Below are 15688 nucleotides of genomic sequence, written 5' to 3'. Positions count from 1 at the left end.
GTGGGTGTGTGTGTGTGTGTGTGTGTGTGTGTGTTTGTGTGCACACATATGTGTGTCCAAAAGCTTTTTCATTGCAGGTGACCAAGGTGCCCTTGTTGTCTCCATTCTTTTCAGTCACAAAGATAAGTCTCACGTACAATGAAGACTGATAAAGAATGTAATTAGCTCAGAGACACAGACATTAGCTTGCAAGGTTGTGTGTGTGTGTTTGTGTGTGTGTTCTTGTACAGCTACCTTTGTGAGGACCAATCACTCACTGTGGGACAGGCCTGTTTGAGGGTCAGACTAGGTTTCGGAATAAGAATTAGGGCTAGGGTCAGCCAATTAGATGTGATGGTTAAGGTAAGGGTGAGGAGCTAGGGAATGCACAAAGTCATTTAGAGTCCTCACAAACATTAATAGTACAAGGTTGTGTGTGCGTGTCTCGCTGACCTTTCTGCGATATGCAGCTGGTGAGTCTCCAGAGCCAGCTTGCTGAGGGTCTTCCACATGGCTTCGGTCTCTGGTGACATGTCCAGAGTCTCAAGGTAGGCTGTGGCTCTGTCAACACACACGCATACACAGATGTAAAGCTGAGTGAGGCCATAAAGTTAGACACAACAGTATTTTTGTGTTGCAGACACTGTGTGTGTTTGTACATGCAGTATGAGAATCCGACCACAAATTAATCAATTGAAAAAGATTAATTTGTTCTATTTTTTACCGCTATAGTTTGTACTACAACCTACACTCTCATTCTGAGATGGGGAGCTTCCTAGCTACTGTATCTAGCAGTAGAGACTGTGTTTGCTGCAGGTCTGATGGTGCTGACAGCCTCCTGCAGCACAATCTTCTGACCAAAACAAATCATATTTTTTAGTTTCCAAGTGTGTTACATCTCCCAGCAACCAGCAATCACATACTAATTGTTTGTTTTAGACGGATAGACAAGCACAAATCACCAAAGTCCCGTTAAAGGTTGGCTGGCCTCACTTTGTTTAGAGTTCAGAGCCACAGTGAAGAGTTCAGCTGCTGCTCCTCCACACTGAGAGAGGTCAGTGGCGACGAAAGCATCACTTTGGAGGTGTTCAAATCACGACACACTGAGGAGACTACGCCTCCCGGCCGTCCTGCCAGCTCCCTCGAGAAGAGCCGGAGGAAGCTGCTGGATAAAAGGACATCTGGCCTGTTCTGCTCGCCCTGCAGTCACCGTGACTCTGACCCAGAAGTAGTCGGAAGGCCGGACGGATGTTCCAACTCGACAATAATGACAGTGATGGGGCTGATTTTTGAATGCGAGTCGAATATCCGTCACACTAGTCCAAACGTACCTGTCATAGTCCCCGTCGTCAATAGCAGTGCCAAACTCAATGAGGCCTTGGTCCAGTGTGTGCGTCACAGTGTTGACGCCCTCCGTCAGGATCACATCTGTGTTCCCATCCACTCTTTCTAGATCCACAATGTCTCCCTGACAGAGCAAAGTGAAACCAACTTAAAGTTAGAGAGACGGCCGTTGCAGTGGTGGAACGTAACCAAGTGCATTCACTCAAGTACTGCACTCAAGGACAAGTTATACGCTTCTAAAAAATAGATGCTCTGATACAGATTAAAGTACGCAACGGAATATAAAATACTTTAAACTGAGTCCGCCTCAACTAACTACGCGAGCAAAATGCTACGTAAACATTAACGCATCGGTACTAATAATCAAATGATACAATACATAGTAATATAAAACTCACAGGAGACATTTTTACGCATCGAGTACTACTAGTTTAAGTATATTTTGCTGATTATATGTAGATAATTATACTTTGAATCAGGACTTGCAGTATCTATCATGCTGTATCCTTAGTCACAAAAAAATTAATTTAAACGATGCACCACAAGAGCTTCCTCTGCCTGGTTTTCATTATTAATGAGAGTGAAAGAAAAAGCAAAAATAAGACAAAGTTTGAAGTGGAAACTAACGTTTATTATTATTACTACCATTTTAATGGCATTTTGCCTTTATTCAAAGGGGAACGCCGCTGATTCTGCACCTACAGGTCAGTTTATTCATCATAAGGAGAACTACCACTGGCAAAATAACCCTGATGATGTCACAGTGATGTCACTTGGTTTACTTCAACGTGGGCTTGGAGACTACACATGTTTTTACGGAACACGTGCTTTACAAAACCGACGGTGTTGTTATAAAGAATAGAAATATGACAAAGGCCAGTATGATGTTTTAATTGTGGAATCATACACTCGACACACTCACACTCACAAAGAGAGCAAAGCCTCACCTTGATCGGGAACATGGTGATGCTCTCTGGGCTGTCGATGCTGTACCAGATGCAGAGGTTTCCCCTGTTTTGAGCCACCACCACGTCGCTGCCGGGCACCCACTGGACGTAGGAGCAGAAACTCAGCAGGGTGGTCTTCGAGCCGGTCTCTATGTCATAGAGATGGAGCTGAGGTAGGAAGGAGAGGGAGGGAGATGCTGACGGTTAGCTTAGCTTAGTTTAAGGATTGAGAACAGAGGCAAACAGTGACTCAAAGATAACAAAATGTGTCTCCCAGCTCCTCTAATGCTCATTGATTAACATGGTGCATCTTGTTTGGGCGACGGTGGCTAAGTGGAGAGCAGGGCCGTCTTTCAATCAGAGGATCGGCGGTTCGGTCCCGGCTCTGGCTCCGCTAGTCACATGTCGATGTATGTCTTAAGCAAGACACTTAACCCCAAAAACTGCTCCCATAGCTGTGCCTACGGTGTGATAGAATCTGGATTGTAAGTTGCTTTGGATAAAAGCGTCTGCTAAATGACTTCAGTGTAATGTAATCCGAACAAAAAAACATATAATGCTAAGTATAAAAGCACGATGGAAAATCAGTAGGGATCCTTTATTTTATCACATTTTTTTAGTATTCCCTTTGCTTGCACGAGATCACGCAAGAATCACTCTGGCGGATCAATGTTGCAAAATAATTGCATAACATGTAACTTGGACCTGGATAACCAATTCATTTTTTGTGCTAAAATGAACACTTAAAACGACGAGTCTCCTAGCTCCTGTAGCTAGCAGGCGTGTCGGTGTTCACTACAGGTCTGATGGTTCTGATTGAACAGCCTCTTGCAGCACAAATCACTGTCAAAACACTTTTAATTTACGGGTGTAGGACTTCTCCCGACAGACAGCAATCACATACAAAAACACTTTCAAGTGTAGTAAACACGGTGATTATCCTCATTTTCCGAATCCCTGTGTTAAAATTAAAGTTCACAACGCATAGTTCAACTTCTACAGCTTGAACAAAGTTGATTAACTTCCAGCGGCTCCATGTGAATACTCACACTGCAATCTATTCTACTATACTCTTGATGAGTTGAGATTATGTAGATTCTATAAGCTACAGTGGCTCCCACAGCACTTAATATGTGTGTGTGTGTGTGTATGACAGACCGCCCGCTGTTGTAATCAGCTGCCTTAATATCCCCCCCCCTCCCCTCCCCTCCCCCCACCATTTTTAATAACGCTGCACATCTATAGTTTTACCCTGGAGCTCAGCCGGCCACGTTTTAATGCAGTGAGGAAGAGCAGCCTGTTGATTAGTTCACTTGGAAGCAAGTTTCAATTAAAGAAACATTTGTTATCCAACTTTCTTTTTTTTTTAATTTCTTACTGGTGGGAAGAGCATCGGAATACATGCTTTGAATGCAAATATGCAAAGACTGTGAAATAGTATTAATCCTTTTCAGTCTGTTGCATTTGTATCCATTTTAAAGGGATAGTTTGGATGTATTTATGTGGGGTTGTATGAGGTACTTATCCATACTTCAGTGTATTACCTACAGTAGATGGCAGTCGACACGCCCCCAGTTTGGAGACACAGACAGGAGTACCAGCACGGGAGCAAAGCAATGCAAGTTATGTAGACGGGAAGCAGCAGCAGAACGTATTTTAGACGTAGAAAAAAATCAATATCAAGTGTTTTAAGTGTACGCTATACTTAGAATATTCTAACTGCTTTACCTTGCTGTCCAAGAGCCCTTTCCGACTGGGAATTAAAGCTGTTGTATCCATCTATGCTACTAAATACATTTCTCTCAGAACACTGGAGTTGCCTCGATCGATTAGTTAGTGTTATTGTGTGACTTTGCTGAGAACGAACTAGTAACCCTTTAAAACACCAGTCACACAAGCGGGAGACCAGTGACTTCTACGTTCTGCATGGTCAATACGGTTAATATGTACTGACTGCCATCTACTGTAGCTACTGTAATACACTGACTTTGGATACGTACCTCATACAATCCCACTTAAAAACATCCAAACTATCCCTTTAATAGACGGATGGCATGCACATCTAATCTTTAAGCACACAGTACTGAGTTAAAAGTCTTAAATATACCTCTTCAGACAAAAAACAACACCATTAAAATCCAAGGTATTCAAGTCAATATTCTGACGAGAAACCGTTCAAAGTAAGGATTTCTGTCTACAAACGAACCACAAAACCTTTGAGCGTCTAAAAGAAGGGAGAGTGATTACTTATTATTGTCTTTCTAGTTCTAATTAGCCTCAAACTTCCAATATTTGGCGTATTGGAATTCTTTCTTAAGTCACTTGTGCGCATTCATAAATATTTCACAATCTGTGCCACTAAAGTTCTTTTTGTACCAAATTTTGACATTACCACCTGAAAAAAATAAAATAAGGGTGCAACAAAAATCCCAGAGGGATTCCCAATTACCAGAGTCCTCCATGTCATTGCCCCAGGGCATAGACATCAAACTGATTTATTAACCCCGGGGCAACAACTGACAGCAGCTGTCTGTCACTCTCATCTTGCACACAGCTTCTCCAAAAAAAGAAGCTGTGGATCTCAAATCTGAGACCTTCTCTACATGTTCTTTGTTTTTTGGCATTGATGTGGAAAATGGTGAAATGTTTGTTTCTCCACTCAAATCAGTGGAACAAGATACAAGGAACTGAAAAACAAAGGAACTCTAGGATTAGGCAATGCTGTGCTTTTTGGTGTTATTACAGTGTGCTGTGTGAACCCGACATGTAGTTTTGGGGTAAACCAGCTTCCAGAGGGAGGACCTTTCCTCTGTATGACCCTGGACAACGACGCAGACTGACTGAGACGGATTGATGGATGTTCAAACTGCTTGAAATGTCTTTATTATTAGAAAAATGTTATTCCTGTTTCACAAAATAATGTTAAATCATATATTCTTTTGCATCACCATTACATATATTGTCATGCGTGTTTCGTTTTGCCGTCCTGCCGTTCCATTGAGCTGTTAGTTTTTACTGTCTGCCTGATTTAGTGTGAATGCAGCATTAAACTACAATGGAAGGAGTCTCTGTCTGTCTGTCTGTCCCTCTTTTTCCTCGACAACCGTTCATCAGATCGGCTTCACGCTTGGCGGGCGTATTGCTGAGGACCCAAGGAAGCGCAGTGTAGAGTGCGAGCTCCTGAGATCTAGGGTACCTGTTCATTTTACTAGTAGTGTTATGTACGCACTGTAGCGTATTGAGGGGGAAACCCTAGTCACTGTTACACCTGCCGAAAGGCATGCTGGGTACAGCTCGGTCACAGTCGATGTTCGCGTGAGCTTGTGCACCCGAGTGACGCGTATAAATACTTGAAACCTAACTTTGCTAGGGGTTGCAACTATGTCATGGCAGGTGTTTCACTCAGGACCCAAGGGTGTGAAGTTGTTTGGATGAGCCGCTCTCGAGAAAGCTGCGAGCAGCAACACCGCAGGCCGAGCAACTCGGCCCGTTCACAGCAGGCCCATTCTGAATGGGCACTGCACTGGTTTCTTAGAAATGAAGAATACTTTTAGAAATAATGAAATTAGATAAGATGATAAACAAAGTGATTTATCCATCAAATGTCTGCATTTATTAATGCAATACAAATGAAAAATGTTGTTCGGTACATTTGAACATGACCCAACCTGGAGGGTTTTATAGGACCCCACACAATTCTAATTATATTTGGTCATTTTGGATTCTTATTGTATTTCACACATACTAGTTTTGCTGCGTTTCTTTGCTCCTTACGTTGTCTGCCTTGTTTGCACTGTGTTAATGTTAAAAGTAGCATCATTGGCGCCACAGAAATGAAGTTTCATCCCTTCAGCGTGACAATAAAGTTATCTTGAGACCCCCCCCCCCCCCCCCCCCCGTGGCACCAACAGTTATTCTGAAATACTATCGTATCAACCTGGACGAGCAAAACGCCTCCACAAAAAGCCACAAGACATTATTCGGGTGATGGACGTGGCGATAACTTTAGACAAGCCCCAACCAAGGTGGGGATTTTTCTACTTGACTCACTACTTCACTAATCATCATCTTATCTATCATCTGCCCTGTCGGCCCTTAAGGGCCTCTCTCCCATCATTTCCACTCCCACGATCCCTCGGGGCGCTGAGGTGTTTTATTCTCACCCGCAGCTTCTTGTCCCTGAACAGCAGTTTGCGTCCCGTCTCATTGAGCTCCAGCCAGTCAATCTTGGAGTTTTGGCTGATGGTTCCCAGATTGCAGCCCCCGGCCAAGTCCACTGAGGGGCAGAAGGAAAAGGACAGGTTTTTACTAGCATGACAGTGTCTCCGGCTAGAATTGGGTTTTTAATCAAGTTATAACCAAATCATTTTGTAATAATTATCTATGATTCTATCAGGCGTCTATACTTTAAAAAAACGTACCTGCCTCGGGGAACGAGTTGATATCAGAAGTCTGCTGATACGTCACCTTTTTTTTTAATTAAAATGTAATATGGTCCAGGCAGTGTGGTCCACTTAATGGAAATGATACAGTTCAAGGATGATGTACTTCAGTTGCTGTAGTTGTAGCAGTTTAATATTACGGTGATTAATCGTGTGTGAAAACTAGCTGTGTGGCTCAGTGTGTAAAACAAGACACGCTAAATGATTTATGGAGAGAGAGAGAGAGAGAGAGAGAGAGAGAGAGAGAGAGAGAGCGAGAGAGAGAGAGAGAAGCACAACGGTGGCAGCATCATCAGCATCCGAAAGCGTTCAAAAGCTGCAGATTGAAGCTGTTCTCCAAATCAAAGGCCCTTTCACAAACCCACAGCGCGTGTTTATCTGCAAGAGTGGACTGAGAAGTCACTAGCCAAGCTGTTCTTGCCTTGGAACTAAAAACTTTTTTTGCATCTAAGGATAAGGTTGGAAATATTCAGCAATGTTCCTATTGTTTACAAATCCCACAGGAAGACCAAAACCAACAATCAATTGATCCTACAAACAAGTGCTGTCAGCCGGATGCTCCTCTGTGCCAGAGAGCTCCATTGTTGTGCAAAAACTATAAGAAACACATTAGTGAGCCACACTGGGTGACATGTTCCTTCATTACCATGAACACACACACCCACACACACACACACTGTAGTTTATTCTGACTCAATCACATACACCGTCCTGCTGCTCCAAATACTCACGAGAGCAACCAATGTGGTTTAATCTGCCGGTGAAGATAGTCCCCAACAAATGCACTAACTCCTCATGTTATTTAAAAACTAGAATGAGCTTTTTTCATTTTTATTTTTTTAAAGAAACTATATATTTGTATTTGTACAGATCTACAGTAAGAAGCAAAGGGCTTGAGGCTGAGAGACACAGACAAGAAGACAAACAGACAGACTGACGGACTCGCACATTTTTGGTTTTGGCCTTTTGATAACAGACAATAAAGAACATTAACACATTATCACTATCATTACATGTTACGTGAGACATGCGATTTAAGGATGTAAAACCACCAGTATGGGCGGCACTATTGCAAGACAGTGGGATCACAGCAAATATCTGCTACGATGGCTGTAAAAGTTTGTTTTTAAGTATGTTTTTCTGGAGAATAATGGACCTTTTAAGATATTGAATATCAGTGCAATATTTTAGAAAAATACAAAGCCCCAGAAGGGAGATGGAAAGGGAAAAATCCATAGGTACTTTAGCAAGATCTTTCAATCCTTTTCCATTGAGGATCCCTATGACAGCTACAGTAACTTGGAAAATAGCCATATCTGTAACGGCAGCAACAGAAAGCCTGATGATCCGGAGGGGAGGCAGGGCAGCAAACTTACTGTTGCTGCCGTTTTGAGTAGCTACAGTTGAAACATGGTTGTTTCCATGGTGCCGAACTGAGCCGGAAGTGCATTGACCTAAATGAAAAAAAAACGTTTGCAAGATCTCGCAAAACGACATCTTTCAATTTCTGTAGAAATCAGCAAATTCAGTTTAAAGTACAGGTTGATTAACCATGATGTAGATGTCAAATCTGAATTCTTATTGCACAGATGGCTACAACAGTCACGTGCACATACACAGAATGTCATCGGGATACTGCGGATGCTGGATCCCAAAAAATCCCCGGATCCCTTTTCTTGCCTGAGACCTGAGCTGGGTCGACACTTTGCTGATAAAAGCTGAAGTGTGTGGCGACTTTGATGTTGTATTTAAATCTTTTACTTAAGTAAACGTAGCAATGCCACAGTGTAAAAAAAAAAAAACAAGTCATGTATTCAAAATTCTACGTATACTATACAAAAGTAAAAGTATTCATTGTGCAAAATGGCATATTTCAAAATAATGTATCGTGCTGTATATATTACGCAATTCTCATTAGTGATGCATTCATGTGTTCATCGCTTTAATGTTCCAGGTGGGGCTAATTTTAATTACTTTATATACTGCTGGGTCGCTTGTGAATTCACCCCTGGAGATAAATAATATCTTGTCTTATATTAAGCTATGATATTACATCATAATGTATTTGTTGATTATATTAATCTGAATTTGAAAAGTAACTTAATGCTATAGTATTTTAGGACTGTTTTTTTTGTCACAATTGTTGAAATTGTCATTTCATCCCCACAGCGATCAATAAATCAAATGTTCTGACAAACAAAAGAAAAAGAATCTGGTATCTGTGGCACTCTGCCTGCGCACTCGTTGGTGCACAGAAAGGGGAAATACTCGAGCAAAGTACCTGAAAGTTGCACTGAAAAACCGTACTTGAGTAAATGTACTTTCCACCGTACCAACACCACAGTGACAAGCACTCATTCTTACCAATGCAAATGGTCTTTATATCAATCAGATACGCAAGCTTCTTGTTGTCTTCAACTCCTCTCTGCTTCCTCTCATTCAGTCGGACACTGCAAACACACACAACACACACCTTTAGTAAAAAAAATAAAAATAAAATGTATTTGAATTTACACTGACACAACATGTAAGTATTAAATCCAGCATCCGCTCATTATAAGTGTCTTGGGCTGCTGTTCAAATCCCAGGATACCCCTGATCATGATGTTGTCGTGCCACAGCGTCCAGCCAGAGGCGAGCAGCAGTCAGGGCACGCTGATAATCTGCCGGCACCAACTGCAGTCGGCCATTAGTCAGTCACCCGGGGACCGTCAGTCGTGACACTATTGACGGGGCTGAATAGTTTTAACGTGGACGTGTGCCGACTAGCAGGCTGAGGCTCAACGAAGCCTCGCTGTGCCCGACACCTGGAATTCATGCACAGCTCAATACAGCCATCTAATGGGCAGAGCTGGAAATACATATGAGGAATGATCAGGCACCGTGACGCTAGTGTTAGCAGCAAGTGTGTTTGAACTACATGCTTATTGATTTAGCATTGTTGTATGTTTACACTTGGTTTGAATAAAGATGAAAAACAGACTTTGCACACCATTTACTTCCTATCATTCTCCAGTCAATCTTGCACTGCTGTCAGAAAGCTGTGTTTGGCAATTTTGTGCCTCAACAGTCACAAATGGCATCAAGACGTTGATTTGAATTTGAGCCAGAAACTCTGTTCGTATAACTAAGCGAAACACCTTTTACTGTACCATTAAGGATGATTATATGGCTAGATTATTTTGTTTGTGGCTTTAAATCTGACATTTGTACAATTCTGTCATTCAACAAAACAATCAGTTGACCAGTAATAGCAGTTGGCGTTTTCTCTTTTTTGTTGTTTTTTTGGAACCGGACAAGCCTGTTGAGGTGTTTCTTTCGAAACCTACTCGACGTGGTGCGTTTGTTTCGTGGGACTGGACCTACCTGATGAGGTGAGGGTTCATAAACTCAGTTCGGACTGATCCCAGGATCTCGTTGCTACTGTATTCCACCAGGCTCAGCTCCCCGGCGTTAAAAATCATACACACCTGAAACATCAAATACAGTCAAATGAAGCACAGTAGCTTGTAATATAAATGGAGCAGAGGTAACTGTAACTATACTCTACAATGCACTGCTCCTTAGCCAGTACTGTCTTGGCACTGCTGTAAACTTTATTGGAAAATCCCACAAATAGAAGTGTCTTGTGTACGTACCGATTCATTTTCAAAGAAGAACTTTTCATTTCCCCCTGAACCGGGCCATGGCACCTGAAGGGGAGGCAGCAGAGTTTATTGTGTGAAGGAAACAAGTAATCATGTACGTATCATATGACCGGACAGGTGGGCACACAAACTTGAGGAGGTGAATAGATTTTCGTTCAAGCTGTTTGAAGCAGTGAAGAATGACAGTTTCTAATGAAACAACGCTCTCTCCAAATGTCGTTTTTCAGGGTGTTTGTCGCCACATTCAAAACTACATTCATCTCCATTATATTAGCGTGTTGGCAGAAGTCTCAGAGGCAGATATTTTAAAACCTCAGCAGACAAACTCAAACATATGCTTTGGCTAGATATCTAAACGCTTTAGATGAAGCTCCTTGTAATTAGCGTTAGTTAATAGGTATTAAGGCCCCTATAACTCCTTATAAGATGCTTGTTAACGCTATTATGTGTTTATAATACTATAAAAGTATTAGTAACAACATCATAAACATGTTTATTGTTATATTATAAGACATTTATAAGTACTTATAAGAAACAGACTGGTGCAAAATGTGATAAAAGCCTTCTGAGCTTCTTATAATTGATTTTAATATTAAATAATATTAAATATTATTACATTTATATTATGTCATTGCGTTTTTTGTTGCTTTATTAAGATTATTACGCACTTAATCATGCACTTTTTAGCGTTAACTATGCACTTATTAACGGTTAAATACGCTTTTTGCAGCTACCGGATCTAAAGCTAGAACAATACCTTATTAAGGATAATAAATCCTTTATTATCCACTTACTAATACTTAACTATGCTTTTCGCGGCTCCCCCAACTGGAATGAGTGCTACATGTGGTTTATGGTTGATTAAATGTGAATAAAGAATTACATATAATACAATAATTTTGAAAAAACCCCACAAAAACAGTCTTATAATCTAATGATAAACATGTTGATGATGCTATTATTAACACTTGTGTAGTCTTATTAACACTTGTATAGTCTTATTAAGACATAATAACATTAATAAGCATATAATAAGGAACCATAAAAGCCTTATTACCCTTTAACTAACGTGTATTATAAGGACCTGATTATACAGCGTTAACGTTTAGTTTTTTTGGTGTGATTTAGGTGAAGTGACCCTTTAAGTCCTACCTCGCTTAATTTATTTGTCAGCAGGTCTCCCAGAAGAAGAGTATCGGAGGTGTGGGCCACCAGGTAGCGATCTTTGCCCATGATTTTGACTTCTTCTATCTCATAACCATGATAGGACTTCAGGACCACTCGCGTTCCTGAAGAGAGGTTCCTCACTATCACCTAGAGAGGAAAAAGGGGATTAATACAGGAACGTGGAGGAGACTCAAATGCAAATAAAGAAACAAATAAGACATTTTCATTTGTATTTTATGAACGACTTGATGCATCAGCACAATAAAACTGTACTGGCCATGGTCTATAGACAAGTTTATTTAGCTAATCACTCACAGCAGGAAAGAGAGAAAAAAAAACTACTGCATGTTTGGTCAATCCTTAAGATTGATACAAATACAATATGTTTTTCAATTTCAAACATTCCCTTTACTGGCCCGTGTAACCCATCAATTAATTAGAACATCCAAAGACACGTGATTGTTTTCAAAACCTTCATTTCTGTTCTCCCTTTCTTAATTATGAAATTGAGATAGTGGACTGTTGTTTGCATTTTAATTAATTCAGTCTGAATTATTGCTATTGCACAATCAGCTGGCTATTTCCAATTTCATATCATATTAATTAGCAAGTGGCCGAGACCAAAGTGAGGGCTGGAATTGCTTATTTGGTCCCGAGTCCTACTCGTTGCTTGGGAAATGAAAGATACTTCAGCTTTGTGGGTTCAGACAAATACTTTCATTTTCTTCTGGCTGTCTCTACCTGGCTCAGGCCAACGTAGGTCATCTCAAACTTGTTCTTATAGATGGCTCTACGCAAGCAGCAGTCAAACAGCTCCACTCCCCCACACAGTGTTCCCTGTCAACACACAAGCACACACAAAGTAAATCAAATCGCCACTGAAGAAGTAAAGAGCAAAAAGGCTGTTAAAGGATTTCAAACAATACGTGATAGATAAAGCACGCACAGCGCAGAGGCGCGATCCGTCTTTCTTCCAGGCCAGGCTGGTAATGGTGTAGAGGTTGAGTATCTCTTTGGGCTTGGCTTCGTCCCACACGCCTCTCCTGGGAGCCCAGTTAAACACCCGCAACCTAGGGAGGAGAAGCAGCTGGCTGAGCCCTATACAAATGATCGGAGTATTTAAGCTGATAGGTGTCACAACGGTACTGTCTGCACATCGACTGAGAGACCGCATACTGACCGGTCGTAGCTGCCGAACACAACCGACTGCCCGCCGGGGCTGGTGGCGGCCACGGTGAACTCCCTCTCGGTCCGGTCGCGGCCGTAGTCAAAGGTCTGCAGGACGTGGCCCTCTCTTCCGTAGGCCACCACCTTCTTGTCACAGCCGCCCACCATGATGCTGTTTGCGGCCCAGGCCAGGGCGTAAGGTGGGCACGGGTGCATCAACAGCTTACCCTGAGTGTGTGTATTTGTAAATACAAATGTATACCATAAATGTGACGCAACAGCGTAGAGAATCTAAGCGGTGATGAGTGTAAACGTTAAGTACCTGAGACTCCCCGGAGCCTTCGTCGTCAAAGAAGTAACGCACGACTGTCCCATCGGCGTGGCCAGACAGGATGCCTTTACCTGAGACACTGACACGGAACAGACGAATAACACTGACTTGAGTGCACCACAGAAGAAGACAATAAATAAGTATGGGATTTGTTGGCATTTTGAGGAACAGGCCAGTCAGCATGCAGTTTTTCTACTTTTTTTTCCCAGCAAATGTTTTTGGGAGGTAATAACATCCTTATACTGACTGATCATAAATATATATATATATATATGATTATGTATTCACTTGGATGCCAGTGAGACGACACAGGACTCGGTGCCGTAGATGGTGGATGACTTGTTTGTCTGAGTGTTGGCGAGGCGAACCTATGGAAAAGTCAGGAGGAAAAAAAAGTATTTGAATGTGCAAAATTGTATTTATCGTTTGACCTAAAACAGCTTTGTAATGCTGATAGAAGGCAGATAGCCTGTGTGAGAACGTGCTGCTGGCTTACCTTGCCGTCCACTAATCCATAAACAATTGCATGCTCTGCAGGCCAAAGCAAGCAAGCCACAGCGTTCTGCAATACAGGGAATAAAATGTTGCATTAAAAAAAAAAGAGTCGTCAGAGAGTCAAATTTCCTACCAGGAAAAATTGCTTTTCTGACACTCACACCAGCCATTCAAGTCACTTCTGAAGTAAAGATATTACATGAAACGCACACAGTTCACTGCCAGAGCAAAGCGTTTACTCCTGTTTACTCACGGTCTGAACAAATTTGTTGCAAATGGCTTTCTTGTCCCCCCTAGGAGGAAAAGATAACACGGATTACACAAATACTTTTGTGTGCATTAGATATCAAAAACTGGAGATTAATATCGGAGGCGAAACCAGTCACGGCACGTTACCAATCTTCCCCGATTCTGTAGACGAAGATGATGTTGTCGGACTGGCCGATGGCGATTTTGGTGGAGTCCGGTGAGAACGCCAGGTCTTTGACAACATAGCTCTCTTTTCCGTACTGACAAAAAGATTGCGTTGGTTCATTATTGACACACAACCTACAGATGAATTCATAAGGTAACACTGAGGCAAGTCAAATTTGCTGAGTACAGAAAATATTTGTCATATTCAGTCATTCTTCTGTTGTTTGTTGTTGCTGTTGTATAAGCCTGAGGCTTCTTGACCTCACCTGTCACGTTTCTTAATTTTGAATCATCTGGATTTTATACAGTCTTATGTGTGTGCAAATAAAAAATAAATTACAATGAAAAAAATCTTGGTGGAGTACATACACTATTCCTCTCATACAAACGTAAATCCACACTTTTTACAGCAGAAGTAAGGAAAGGAATATAAAACCTGATGACATTAAAAAATGTTTTTGAGTTGTTGTCTTATGTGTTGAGCCATGCGTTTGGTGTCGTTTTTATTCTCTGTTTGTTCACCTTAATCTCACAAACTCTTATGATACAAGCAACCCTATTTATTAGACAACATCAGACTGGCTGCCCTCCTGACTCACCTTGGAGTCTTGGGGTTTGGTGGAGAATTTGTCCCTCCTCTCTCCCTGCTCATCGTACAGGAGCACCACTCTGTCGACAGTGCAAACTGCGAACTTGGTGTTATTCGGTGCCCAGGCCATGCATGTCACTTTGGCAGCACCCTCCTGTGAAGGAAGGCAGAGAATACAGACACAAGTGATAACTAGCCGATGCCTTTAGCCGAGCGTTGATTCGGCTGGTTTAAGCTAACCGTAACCCGATACGTCCCGTTATGTTGTGTGAGGACAGGGGGCCAAACTCCATAGAAGATTCAACTGTTTTAACTGTTAACGATGATGTAATTTGTCAAATGCTAATACATGACTTTGGACTATGCCCAAATCATTAAGACGCAGTCTTCGGTTGATTTGGATCATTCACGTTGAAAGTCACACTTTTAAACTGATGTTGTTCTCCAGCATCATTAGCTAGCATTAGCTAACTTGTCACTGAACTTACCTGGGGTGTTAATAGTGTTTTAAGATACTTCAGTTGCATCTTTCGGAAGTCTTTAGGAAGCTCGTACGGGGAAGAACGGTATTGGTGTTGCAATAAAGTGCAATCTTTAGATTGTGGTCATTTTGTTGACCAGCTCCGAGATAGCAGCTAGCAAGGAAGACATCTTTGTAGTAAACACAACTGCGATCTCCCTAGTTACCGCGGGGGCGGGGGCTTGTGGTGCATTCATGGCTGTGGGGAATGTCAATTGTTCCAAAATAGTTTGTTATTATTTCTTTATTTTAATTAATAGGTTATTAACTATTATAGAAAGGGGATCAATACATGTATGTCGATTCGAGACTAAAATCTGGGTGTTAGCAATATCTTAAATACAATCTTTAAGGCCTTTCATAGGGTCTGTGCTGCCAAAGCTATGGTCGCTGTCACAATTATGTAGCGAACTATATAATACCAAACACAAATGTACAACTTAACGTATGTCTGTTAAAGTCATGGGTTTTCAAAAATCCGTAAGCGAGTAAGTCCTTATTTTAAACTTCTCTGTGGGCAAGATTTCATCTTCAAGTAGACCAAAAGATCTGGAGATGCCGGGGATTGAACCCGGGGCCTCATACATGCAAAGCATGCGCTCTACCACTGAGCTACATCCCCTTCCATGGAAAAGTGGTCCAGATG

General features: G+C 41.7%; 1 protein-coding gene across 1 annotated transcript in view; it reads right to left on the bottom strand.

Annotated features, from left to right (window-relative positions):
• ift172 (intraflagellar transport 172) overlaps positions 1-15049 on the bottom strand; it is a gene marked incomplete at its 5' end in the record, with an annotated part of 37883 nt that extends 22834 nt beyond the window's left edge. The window contains 18 exons of the mRNA XM_079179817.1: positions 433-540; positions 1311-1447; positions 2271-2438; positions 6434-6546; positions 9077-9162; positions 10079-10182; positions 10351-10404; positions 11512-11673; positions 12268-12363; positions 12473-12596; positions 12707-12921; positions 13016-13103; positions 13313-13392; positions 13521-13586; positions 13773-13812; positions 13916-14028; positions 14533-14676; positions 15011-15049. Of these exons, the coding sequence (XP_079035943.1) occupies positions 433-540; positions 1311-1447; positions 2271-2438; positions 6434-6546; positions 9077-9162; positions 10079-10182; positions 10351-10404; positions 11512-11673; positions 12268-12363; positions 12473-12596; positions 12707-12921; positions 13016-13103; positions 13313-13392; positions 13521-13586; positions 13773-13812; positions 13916-14028; positions 14533-14676; positions 15011-15049 (1937 nt within the window). The remainder of the gene's footprint in view (positions 1-432; positions 541-1310; positions 1448-2270; positions 2439-6433; positions 6547-9076; positions 9163-10078; positions 10183-10350; positions 10405-11511; positions 11674-12267; positions 12364-12472; positions 12597-12706; positions 12922-13015; positions 13104-13312; positions 13393-13520; positions 13587-13772; positions 13813-13915; positions 14029-14532; positions 14677-15010) is intronic.
• Between the last annotated feature and the right edge of the window lie 639 nt (positions 15050-15688).

Source organism: Pholis gunnellus (genome assembly GCF_910591455.1).
Source record: "Pholis gunnellus genome assembly, chromosome: 19".
Classification (NCBI taxonomy): domain Eukaryota; kingdom Metazoa; phylum Chordata; class Actinopteri; order Perciformes; family Pholidae; genus Pholis; species Pholis gunnellus.
The sequence above is the reverse complement of the archived record's forward strand: the minus strand, read 5'-3'. Positions and strand labels throughout refer to the sequence as shown.